This window comes from Beauveria bassiana (assembly GCF_000280675.1).
Source record: "Beauveria bassiana ARSEF 2860 unplaced genomic scaffold BBA_S00103, whole genome shotgun sequence".
Classification (NCBI taxonomy): Eukaryota; Fungi; Ascomycota; class Sordariomycetes; order Hypocreales; family Cordycipitaceae; genus Beauveria; species Beauveria bassiana.
The window spans coordinates 1-11,582 of record NW_007930938.1 but is presented as its reverse complement, the minus strand read 5'-3'; the positions used below and the strand labels follow the sequence as shown (position 1 = coordinate 11,582).

General features: G+C 49.6%; 3 protein-coding genes across 3 annotated transcripts; 2 read left to right on the top strand and 1 right to left on the bottom strand.

Moving 5' to 3' along the window:
• Nucleotides 1-2,447, top strand: BBA_10227 (uncharacterized protein; the record flags this gene model as incomplete). The annotated part of the gene is made up of 7 exons (XM_008605324.1): nucleotides 1-328; nucleotides 400-545; nucleotides 597-634; nucleotides 857-1,588; nucleotides 1,645-1,873; nucleotides 1,948-2,241; nucleotides 2,295-2,447. 7 exons carry the CDS (start codon nucleotides 1-3, stop codon nucleotides 2,445-2,447), a joined length of 1,920 nt encoding a protein of 639 aa, XP_008603546.1.
• Nucleotides 2,448-4,598: 2,151 nt separating this feature from the next.
• On the bottom strand, nucleotides 4,599-5,788 carry BBA_10226 (restless-like transposase; the record flags this gene model as incomplete). The annotated part of the gene is made up of 2 exons (XM_008605323.1): nucleotides 4,599-5,026; nucleotides 5,080-5,788. 2 exons carry the CDS (start codon nucleotides 5,786-5,788, stop codon nucleotides 4,599-4,601), a joined length of 1,137 nt encoding a protein of 378 aa, XP_008603545.1.
• Nucleotides 5,789-7,961: 2,173 nt separating this feature from the next.
• On the top strand, nucleotides 7,962-9,422 carry BBA_10225 (C6 finger domain protein, putative; the record flags this gene model as incomplete). Its single annotated transcript, XM_008605322.1, has 4 exons — nucleotides 7,962-8,009; nucleotides 8,062-8,588; nucleotides 8,767-8,843; nucleotides 8,893-9,422. 4 exons carry the CDS (start codon nucleotides 7,962-7,964, stop codon nucleotides 9,420-9,422), a joined length of 1,182 nt encoding a protein of 393 aa, XP_008603544.1.
• Between the last annotated feature and the right edge of the window lie 2,160 nt (nucleotides 9,423-11,582).

Below are 11,582 nucleotides of genomic sequence, written 5' to 3'. Positions count from 1 at the left end.
ATGTTTATTCTCCAGCGTGCCTTCCTCCTTGGTTTGGCTGCTGCTTCCTTGGTTACCTCACGGGCCACCGGGTATGCTCCTGATCATGGCCAGATTCTCAAGAGAGGTGTCCCCGAACGGCAGAGAGACATGAGAGCCCCCGAGGAGATTGTTATTGGGAGTGATACCTGGAAACGTGAAGATATCCTCGCAGCCATCAAAAACCCTGTGAATCCACCAAAGCCCTTTGGGAACCATGGAGTGGAGTGGAAAGGCAACAAATGGGTACCCAAGAAAAACTTATTTGAAGGAGTTGGAGCAAAGCTGACGGAGATTGATTTGACCAAAAGTAAGTAGTTGAGCCGCTCATGCCAAACTCGGAGTCTGTCCTCAAGTCAATAAGTCTAATACGAAAGGCAGATCCATCTGTTCGCGGAAAATTTCGGGCCATCGTCACGGCGAATAAAAACTTTGTTGGCATCACAGAGCATGCTGCAGATAACAATGTCAAATCGGGTTGGGATGTCAAGGCGCTCACTCGTGAAGGAAAATGGATCAAGCTCGGAGTTCGTGGCGACTGAGTCACCGGTACCAATGGACTGCACTACGCCCGTAAGGACATCGCGGCGGCCATGCAGAGCCATGCAAAGGAAAGGTTGGTGGAAAGCTATGAAAGTCCAAGATCTCACCAATGGGTGATAAGTTGTAGCGCAATATATCATCTCATTCGCCTGGATGAAGAAGTTTTGCTAATTCCCTTGTTACTGCTTAGGAGGTTCCAGGGTTGTCTTTAATGTTGTTTATCAAGGCAATGAATTCAAATACATAGAGGATGCATCTGGAGCAAAGGTCTTTGAGAAAAGGGTACACCTTGCAGAAGAGACGACACAAAAAGAGACTGTGGTCCGGGCGATATCAGGGAGAGTGAAGTCGAGGACAAGGTAACTGGTCCCGAAAGGAAGAATTGGCCAGCTGAGGCAGGCAAACAAGTTGAGAGTCCACCTATTGAAGGAGAGGAGCCGCCATCTGAGCCTGCTCCAGCTGAGAAGGAGCTTCAGAAAGTCCAAAAGCCAGCAGAACAGCTTCTCAAGGATTCTCAAGCCGCTCGTACCGGGGCTGAGATAGCTACCTCTGTGAAAGACGTGGAAGCTGCCCGCGCTAAAGCCGACACTGCCTTGAAGGCTCTGCATAACATTGCTCAGCAGACGGTTGAATACATGATCAAGTATAACGACTGGATGTTCATTGAGGACAACTTGAAACCTTTTCGTCTCTACAACCAGGCACGAGTAAATCTCTTGTTGACCTCGTTGAGAGCGGACGAAAAAATGGTCGAGGACTACAAAACCAAGTTTGACGAGAGCGTGAAAGAGCCAGTATCTGACAATGAGGTCACCACTGAGGCGGAAAAGTTTGCCTCCAACATCAAGCAAGTGGTCGACAAGGTGCAAAAGGGTCTGGAAACCAAGACAGCCTTGAAGTCGAACCCGAATAGTTTCCCCCCTCTTCAGCTCGGAAAGCTCAACCACCGTGATGTGTTTGTACTCCATAAACTGGAGGCAAAGGTTCTCGAGTCGGAAGTTTCGGCTACGGAAAAGGGTTTAGCTAAGTTGGCAGAAACCCAGAGGCAGATAGAAGCGCAGCTTGAGAAGCTGCAGTCCCCAGTGAGATGGACAAGGGAGATATGGACAAGGGCGACAAGGACAAGGAGGTCAAGGATAAGGAGGTCAAGGACAAGGAGGTCAAAAATAAGAACAAAGAGAGGGATAGTGGCAACAAGGAACCAGAGAAGGGACAAGACAATGACAAGAAAGAGGATGGAAAAATGCTAGCAAAGATACGAACAAGGGAACGGACAACAGCAGCCATGAGCAAGACAGCGACAAGAAAACGGGTGAGGTAGGCAGCAAGGACTCTGGCAGCAGTACGAAGGAGCAAATTAAAGCGGAGGGCGAAACGGCTATCCAGGAGCAAATAAAGACCGCCCAAGATCTAGAGAAGGGCAGCGGCAGCGGCTGGGTAAGTAAGACCTTGGGCGGCATCGCCGTGACAGCCGGGACCCTCATCGGCGACGGCGGCCTGAGCCAAGCTGCTATGGTCACCGGTGCCACGGGCATTGACGGTGCCGCGCTGACCGGCTCATTTGCCGTCGGCGGCGTCACCGTCTTCTCCGCGCCGGTCTCCCTTGAAGTCATCGCGGCCGAGGTGGACGCGGTGCTGGAGGAGATCCTGCCCGGGGTCTGCAATGACGCCATCGGCGAGGTGGCCCCGACGTTGCGCCCGGCGAAGCTCTCGCTCCGACGGGTCCTATCAAGGTTTCCGTGCTCGCGCGCAAACGCCAGGAGGGCGATTCGCCGGAGCTGAGGCGGTGGAGGGTCGCGGCTGTGGCGCTGCTTGCGCAGCAGGCTATCGAGGATTCGCTCGAGGAGGCGTTTAAGCAGGCCCAGCAGGAGATAGGAAGCAAGTAGGAGGCGGAAAAGCAGCAAGTGGGTGGTTATGACTGGTCAAGTTAGTGAGGCAGAGATGGGTGGGTTGTCAATCATATGAGGTGTTTGATGTAACCGGCAAGCCGGATGAGCGGCGGCTGTGCCGCCGAGCTTCTAGAACCTTCCATCGACCCCAAGCTATAAAGAGTTGTTCTGCTATTCCACACTTCTTTCGATTTATTTCTTCATCGTGATACTGTAGTAAGCAGCATAGGAACTAGATAGCAGAATCAACTTACTAGTGGCCCATCACATATTCGCAAGATCACTAAACATACTGAAGGTCACTGAAGACGCTTGAAGACGCTGAAGATACCAAATAACGAAGGTGACAACAGGGCCGTATTGCTGGAGAACTTCGTTCGGTGTACGACCATGGGCGGGTAGAGAGATGCACAGCTTGGAGATTTGTGAGTCTGAGATGAAATCGCCTAGTGTGCTACGGGCAGAAATTGTGCCTGAGGCAGCAGAAGATCATCTGCCCCTGACAAAAAGAATCCATGTTGTGACGTCGATAGCTGAGTCCGCGGGCAGAGTGCGGTAGATCTGTAAACCAGGACCAGCAAGCATAGCTCTGTCAGTTTTACCAGATGCTTTGTAGCGATTAAGCCGGGATAAACTCTAAAAAAGTGCGACTTTAATTTTGCGAAGATGGGCCGACAAAGGCTTGACCGCGACTGCACTGGAAAGCCATGAATCTTGGGGCGCATACATGGAGACTCGGTTTGTTCAATTTTCAAGCTCTCTGAGACAAGAAACCTCCTCAAGGTCCATTATTTCCAAAAGAGCCCACTCGTTTATGCACAAATTGATGTAGGAAGACGGAAATATGGATTCTTCTGAGGCTACACTTCGGATGCAGGGTGGTGGCATCTTGTCGGCAACGTGGCAGAGATCATTTACAGGCTCTGCTCCAAAAGGACGAAGTGGTGGTGCTGCCAGGTACATTGAGCAAAGTACCTAAAAAAAGGTCGGTAGACTAGCGGGATACCCCAGTACAGGTAGCTTCGGCAGCAGGGACACCTGTCCTGTCAGAATCCAGCGGCTCTGATTCTTGCCGCCTGAAGATGCTCCAGACATGTAATCAATCGATTAATCCGAATCCTGAGCCGGAATCGGATTAATTACTGAATCAGCATTTGAATTCAAGGATTTATTGATGATTCAATGATTCGTTACGTAATTCACAGTCTCAGCATCATCCTGCTGTGCCCAGTACACCTGCTCCAGGAGTCTAGGAATCATCCACTGCATTGGCTTCATCAGTATCTAGCTCAATACCAAACGGTTCTGAATGTGAAAATGGCCGATTAAGAACGCCGTTACCAATCCAGTGTTTCAGACACTCTGTACATTCCAGCATCTTCGGAGACATCCGGGTTCTATCCCAGGAAACAGTACGCCTGCCCCACTGAGCACTCTCTCGGCCTCCGCCGACATCGCTGGTATAGAGAAAATGCTTATGGCAAAAAGTTGAAGCGAAGGATACGATGTTTTTTAAGTAGTCTCAAGCCACCAAGCGAGGGCAGAGGATGCTCCGATTAGCAAAGCGGGCCCCTCGATGAATCGATTGAACTTATCGTGAGTGGATGAGGACTGATAGATTCGTTTCTTATATGTCTCGTAAGCACATAGGTCTTCTTCGACTTCAGGATCTTTCTCTGGCTTGAAGTCTTCCTGTAGTGTACGCATAGCTCGGATCGCCGGTTTAATATAGTAAGCTTAGTCTTTCCACGCTTCTGTCATATACGCCATCCGGAGGCTAGGGTGAAGCAGAATAGCAGCTACATAGACCAGGCTATCATCGGTTTGGGTGTAGTAATCGTCGGATTTATACCAACTCGTCATAATTCAATCAGTCATTATGACGTTGCATCGTTACCGCTTTATAGCAGCCTTATAGTGCGTAATAAAAAAATTCCATGGAGTAAATCACTTCATCTAATGAAGACCTATCCCACTGAGTATCTTTAGTTACTTCGTAAAACGGCTCTAGAAAAGAGTGTAGCTCCTGCAGCTCCTGCCAATGCTCTAGATGAAATTATCAAGTCCAATATCACTGTCGGAGTATCTGTCATCGATGAAACTGTTGACCTCCCTTCGAAGGCTGAGAGCAACATGGATCATACGGTACTATGAGTTCCATCCTGTGGAATTGTCTTGCGGGATCATACGTCCGGCTGCCTGCACGAAAGCCTGATATCGTTGCATCGATGAGCGAATCCATACCACCAGATTGTGCAATATCTCAAGAGGCCCGTGTTGCCGCCAGGACTGCGCTGTTTCAGCCCTTCTGCCCACGCCATCATGCTCCCTGCGGGACAGCATTGTCACATGACGCATCGTCTCATCGGAAGCATCCTTGTTCTTCCCAAACAAGAATGTCTGCATGGCCAGGTTGATGATATGGCCATGGCAGCGCAGCCGGCGATGAGCTGGGTTGAAGCTGAAGGTGTTGACGAGAGCGCGCAGCATGGTGTCATTGTTGAATGCATTGTCTAAGGTGAAGTAGCCGATTTTGTCGCGCATCCCGTATGAATGAATAACTTCCGTAAAGATCCCTGCTAAGGAATCGCCGCTGTGTGCACCTTTGAGCTGTCGTAGGGCTGCCTACTGTCGTCGTTGATGAAGTGGGCCACAATAGCAAGAAGAGCATGCTGACTGGGAGAGGACCGGGTGTCGGTAATAAAATGTATCTGAGTGACGGAAGCGGCAATATTGCATGCTAGAGCCTCGCGATGGGACGAAAAGCTGGCCTCCAAAAGCCTCAGGACTTGACCCCGGCTCTGCGTGACTGTAGCCGGCGCCATGCGATTGACAGTATGAAGTACGGCATACCATTCTGGCCACTCAACAAGGCTAAACGGCAAGCTATGCACAGTGATGAGGCTGACTAATGCCTGGTTGTACGCCTCTTCATGGATAGCAGCTCGAAGGCGCCAATCTTGTTGAATATCGTGGCCTTCTTGTCTTACAGCTTGTTGCTTGAACAGCCTGTCGATGGCAATGTCTTGGCCAAGCTTCTTGGCTGTCTGTTGTTCAGCAATCCATATGCAGTGCTTGTCCCGGAGATGGCTGCGTACTGTATTATGGGCGGCTTGAGAGTAGGAGCAGCGTTTGCAGTACCAAGTCTTCTGGCCGTGCCTGTTGCGCTCGGGCTCGTGGCATTTTGGTTGTCGGCTCTCTGCCCAAATGCTTAGCGCCGTGGGTGTTCGAGAGCGCTTTCCAAGAGTCGCGGAGCAAGGGAACTCCAAGTGGTGTGACTCGCCCGTGGAGACATTTTCGCCGGTCACGTCAAAGGATGGTGCCGAGATCGCCGCCATGTATGCTACGCCTTGACTAATGATTTTAGAGACGCGAGTTAATGGGCGGAATTGCCCAATAATCTTCTTGTACTGGCTGAATGACCCTCTTTAATGAATCGCTGAAACTTGATTAATCCTGGGCAGAGTGATACAGTGAATTAATCCTAGGCTCGGATTCAGATTCAATTAGATCACTAATTGATCACATCGATTAATTGCATGTCTGTGCTGAACTTCTCGACGAACACCACGCTAGAAGCACACAGACAGGTAGGCCACGCAATATACGTCGATGCGCAAATGACACGATCCGTAATAAGCCACGAGGTTCTGTGACACTCGGGAATTGGGGTTTGTTCGCTCCATTGCCTGTTCCGCTAGGAGATCTGTGGCGCCGCCTTTTCCGTCACATGCTTGAGCCAGGTCCGGAACTCCGATGTGGCTGACACGAGCGCTTGCGTATATATGAAAGGCGTTGAATCTTACTTGGCTTCCGTCTGCTGCCAAATTACAATTTATTCTCAGCTCGACAGGTCCCAGGACAGTTCAGTAACAAGAATGGCTACCTACATAACTGACCAGTCTACTTTTGTCCTCGAAAACCACGGTTGGCGCACATTGTCCAATTGCGCCACCTACCTCCTACCGCACATCACTCCGGCGTCACAGAATCCTAGACATCGGGTGTGGTTCGGGCTCAATCAGTGCGACTTCGCCCGTCGCGCAACCCAAGACCATGTTGCGGGGATCGAGAACGGCCTTGATCCCCTAGACCGGGCTAGATAACTGGCCGCCTCGCAAGGCGTGACTAACATTGATTGTTGCTGACCCTGTCCAAGCGCTACGCGAGATGATGCTTGTTGCGAAGCACGACGGAGTTGTCGCAGAAAGGTAATCGGCGACAATGGTATGGTACCAGAAAATCGCGCGATCGACCGCTGACTTGTAATAACACAACGAATGGGAAAAACAAACGGTAGAAACCCGCATCCTGGACGGTATATTCATGTGTGGGAGGAAGAGGCTGGGTTCGAATTTGCCCGGATCAAGTGAAGTACACTGGGTCGTGGTGCTTTAGTAGTCCCGAGCAGAGGCAATATTTGGGCGGATCGATCAGGGAAAGGGTGCAGTCATCGGGTGTGGCGAAGACGGCAGTCGAGGAAGGCTATGCAATACATGATGAATCGACAAGTATTGCGGGGGATTAGAAAAAGTTCGTCGAAGATAATCAGGCGTGGTTTCGGTTGTTGCATGGGGTAGTATGTGCTGGAAGGGAATTCATTACCAGTCGGCTTGGTGCACTTTTTTTAGGAAGTGTCATCGATCAACATGCCCTCGCTATGATAAAATCAATGACCAGATGCAACTTCTTAGAAACTTTAATTTTATTGTGGTGGATCGCGCGCGCGGGTCCTCGCTGGAACAGAAATGGAGATCTGCTCCTGTTCTCCTCCCCTCCTTATTTTTCTCCCTGCCGTGACCATTGCTCGGGACTCCGAACCTCAACTTCGACTCCAGCTAGTTACGATCCCGGCTGCGACAAGACGACCAGCGATGAAATATGCAGCCCAGCCACAAGCAGAAGTCCCGAAAAAAGTCGTGTCTGCAGTGCGCTAGGTCCAAACTCCGCTGTGGTCTCGAGCGTCCATCCTGCCATAGGTGTATCGCAGCGGCCCGCCAGTGCGCATATGCGACCCCGGCAGAGAAAACACCTATCTGCTCTGAATTCGCTCAGCAGTCTAACTTGAGTTTGCCGGCGCATCCGAGCGTTGCCATCGCAGCGTCCTCATCAATGATATCCTCCAATGTCTCAGATGTGGCGCACGAGGGAGCAGCTGTGGAGAACGAAGAGGCTTGTCCGTTACCTCCAACTCGCGCAAACCGTGGTGACTGCGCATTAGACTTCTCAGATTTAGACCTTGTACCTTTCGAAGGTGCCGATCATATACGATACCGACTTCTGCAACCCTTTTTTTCATTCAGAGAGCAGATCACTAAAACGTTCCAGCCATACACCTTACAGTACATTGAGTGCGTCCTTCGGATATACGTGAGGCAACTCGCGGGGAATGCCTGTGTTCCACCCATCATTCACCCGATGCAGATATCTGATGGAAATACTAGTGTTTCTTTGGCCAATTGCTGCAGCTTGGTTAGGTTATGGGATCGACGCGTGGCTGGAAGTGAAACTATGGTTGCCGAGACCATTCAGCGAGAGATGACGAGGCTTGCAAACTACGTAGGTAGGTTTGCTTTCCCGAGTGTTCATGTTGTTGACTGATATTACGTAGACGGCAGATACGCAACTCGATACTCTTGGCTCATTTCAGGCATATCTTATCTACTCCATCATTGCTGTCTTTTTTCCGGCACAAGGAAGCCCTCCATTCGGCAGTGAAAAGATGGAGACTCTGCAAGAGATGGCCTTTCGAACCGTACAGGCTGGGTTGCTCTCCCGAGCCGAGGCTGCTCAGACCCGGCCGACATGGGAGTCTTGGATTATTGCCGCAACCAAACGCCGGGCCATTTTCGCATTTTACCTGCTCAGTAGCGTGTACAATGCAAGTATCTGCACTCCTAATTTCCTCGCGGAGGAATTGCGTGAGGTGTACATGCCTGATGCGAAACGTCTTTGGGAGGCGAGGACTCGCGACGAGTGGGAGCGGGAATATAGCGAGTACCTGTCTGGATGGAAGGACGGACAGCTAAAGGTGTCGGAGCTGTGGCGATCGGCAGAGACCGGGTCGACGGTTCGGCGTGAAAGAATAGATCGATGGTTGCAGGGGGCAGACGAATTCGGCATGATGTTGTTTGCTGTGTGTGTTCACCTTCACGGCTACTAAGACAAAATGCGCAGGGGACATTTCCAGGGTGAGGAATCAATCCACTGATTGACCAATATACTTTCGGCAGGCGTTGGTCACTCACGAAGGAACGATCCAAACATCACCCATCGAGGCAATACACTATCATACCTATCTTTATTATCTCCAAAGGCTCGGTCTTATGACGGGATTTATGCAGATACTGAATCCGTACTGCATTCGACGTGGATCCGGCGAGGCCGTTGAAGGTAAGTATGCCTCTGGTTGTGAAACGTATGGCGTGCTGACAGGCCCTAGCCGTCGAAACGCAAACGCTGCTCCAGCAAGTCATGCAGCACATAGATGCAGCGACATATCAGGCCTACATCAACCAACGTGTGCAGTGTGACACGGTGGCGGCGTTCCTTGGTCGACCCTCCAATAAGGCTTTGCTGGAAGCAGCAGGCCACATGAGCCGTTCTGTCGATCCTCGAGCACCAACACAGGCGAGCACCGTAAAGTTGAACGTAATCGAGACGGATACAACGCTGGCCAAGTTGATTGAGCTGCGAGATTCTTTGAGCTCGGAGGTGCGCCGAGAATCTGGGACTATTAAAAGCGCCGAATCTACAGGAACTAAGTTATATCAAATGTACCGCACTGTGGAAAGCAAGGTACGATCGACTCGAGCGTGCTTACGAAAACTTGCCAAAACCGCCACGCTTTTTGATACAATCAGCGCAACCGAAATTAACGCACAGCTGCGCAATGATGCCAACTTGGATGCTGGAGACTGGCAGCCGCAAATGATCATGGTTTATCCGAGCGTCGAATGCTTGCGGAGCTGATTATCGCCGATACGAGTATGCTGGATGGTCCTACACGGCTGCAACACAGGCTGTACACCACTCATGCTATGTTGTCACTTGGTGTACGGAAGGAAGCACGAGCGCCCAAGTCTGCACCAAAGCTCAACGCTCCATGCACACCACAGAAGTGCGAAGAAGACCAATGTTTCATGTGCTTCTGGGATGAGGGCATCGCACCAAATCAAAGATTTCGCAATTTCTACTCCCATTATCGTTCAAGAGATCATCTTCTTTCGCAGCACCTGAAGAATATTGGGCAACGCTTTGTGCAATGTCCAGCTCCGCAATGCGCAGAGAAAAAGCCATATTCCACACGCTGCCGTCTTTTCAACATCATCTGGCCCAGCATCATGACTATGATATCTTCAAAAGATACAAAGGCCAGTAAATTTGCTTCTGGTTACAATACGGATGTCTTGCAGTCACGGCTTCTCAACGTGGCGATTCTGTGAGTATATGCCGGGAATGTTGCGGGGTCAGCGCTAGTGCTTAATGTTTAGGTCTACAGCCAGTAGACCGTTTACCTGTTTGCCAGTTTACCAGTGATGATCGTCACATCCGGTAAGTTTCCCTGGTATAGTTTTGAAATATGATTATTCAATACCGTGTAGTTGGATGTTAATCTCGTGACAATTTTGTGGCGTAGAAGCAATTCCTCTAAATCGTGCGCTCAGCTCAAAGACTCCGCCAAACAAGTTCTTTTAACGCCTATGTATAGCTCTAGTGTAAGCAAAAAGACGTGCTATCTATGTTCAACGGACAATCGTGTCGCCGTTCCGGGGAGTATGATAGGGCGCGTCCGGGGAGGTGCCCACGTTCTTACCAGGGGAACTCACGCCGTAGTTTAATTTGACTTGATTTGATCTGACTATTACGTCCGTTTGCGCCATACTGTAGGCTTTTGGACGTGCTATCGAGCCTTCCACGGATTAATGTAAAGTCGTACCCGCTAAGTGGGCCCCTAACTAGGCCCGTCGCGCCTATGCTCTCACCAGTTGCCCCTGGAATACATTTCCTGTCATCATGATCTAACTGTGGCAGTGTCGCGCTTAATGGCACATGTCTGTCTGAATCGATATCTATCAGCGGGATCACGATGATGCTGGCGTTATGCGTCCGCGGTTGCCGCCGGGGGCGCGTCGCGCCAACAACTTTTGTCTCCTGGTCTTTGATGATCTTCGAATAGTAGAAATCAGCAATGCGCTCGTACATCTTGTAGATCTACCGAGGGATTCCCTATCGCCGTCTCTGGGTCGGGAATTGGCTATAATTTTTAACTTTAAGCTATATATCATATATAATATTAAAGTAATATAACTCCTATATTATAGTAAGCTTATGTTACGAACGCTGCAGCAGCAGGGGCCTGAGGTCAGGGTGACCAGGAAGGGGACCTGCGGGCAGCCTAGTTAGGACGCGGAGTCACGTGACCTCGCGAGCGACCGAAGAGATCGAGGGTCGATCGCGAACGATCGCGGGCGAAGCGGTCGAGTAGTCGACCAGATCGATCGGGTCTACAGTAGAGAGATAGACGGGTACTTAAGGAGGAAGTATTCCCGTAATTAGGTAGTCTAGATCTCTACTGATCAATCTAAGCAATAGTTTCACTATTGAGAGTTCTACTCTTGACGAGACCTTACGCCGAAGATACTGCTCATTGAGTCATTGCTACTCTGTAGCATTCAACCCGACTCACTACCTAAGAAACAGACCAACTGTGGATTAGGATTAAGCCATCGTTACAGCTTACTTTAGTAGTTAGATTAACACTTAATAATTTTAGATATCTTAACGTGAGTTTAGGGAATAGTATATCTACTTTACTAATTCTAAAAGGACTGTCCCCCCTGTTTTTAGGCCCACTTTGCCATTTTAGTGTAATCCTAAATAGAGGTTCTGTACAGTCTGTTAAGAAGTTTAGATAGTTTACTAGTAGATAATCAATATTAGGCTAACTATACTTAGTTCTAGATTAACCTAGGAATTTCTTAGATATACTATATAATCTTCTTTTATATTATAACCTAGATAGTATTAGAATAAGTAACTGAATATATACTTACCTCTCAGGTAATAGACGCCTATTAGTATTACTTATAAAATAAAAAAAGTATATCTTATTACAAATAAATACTATAG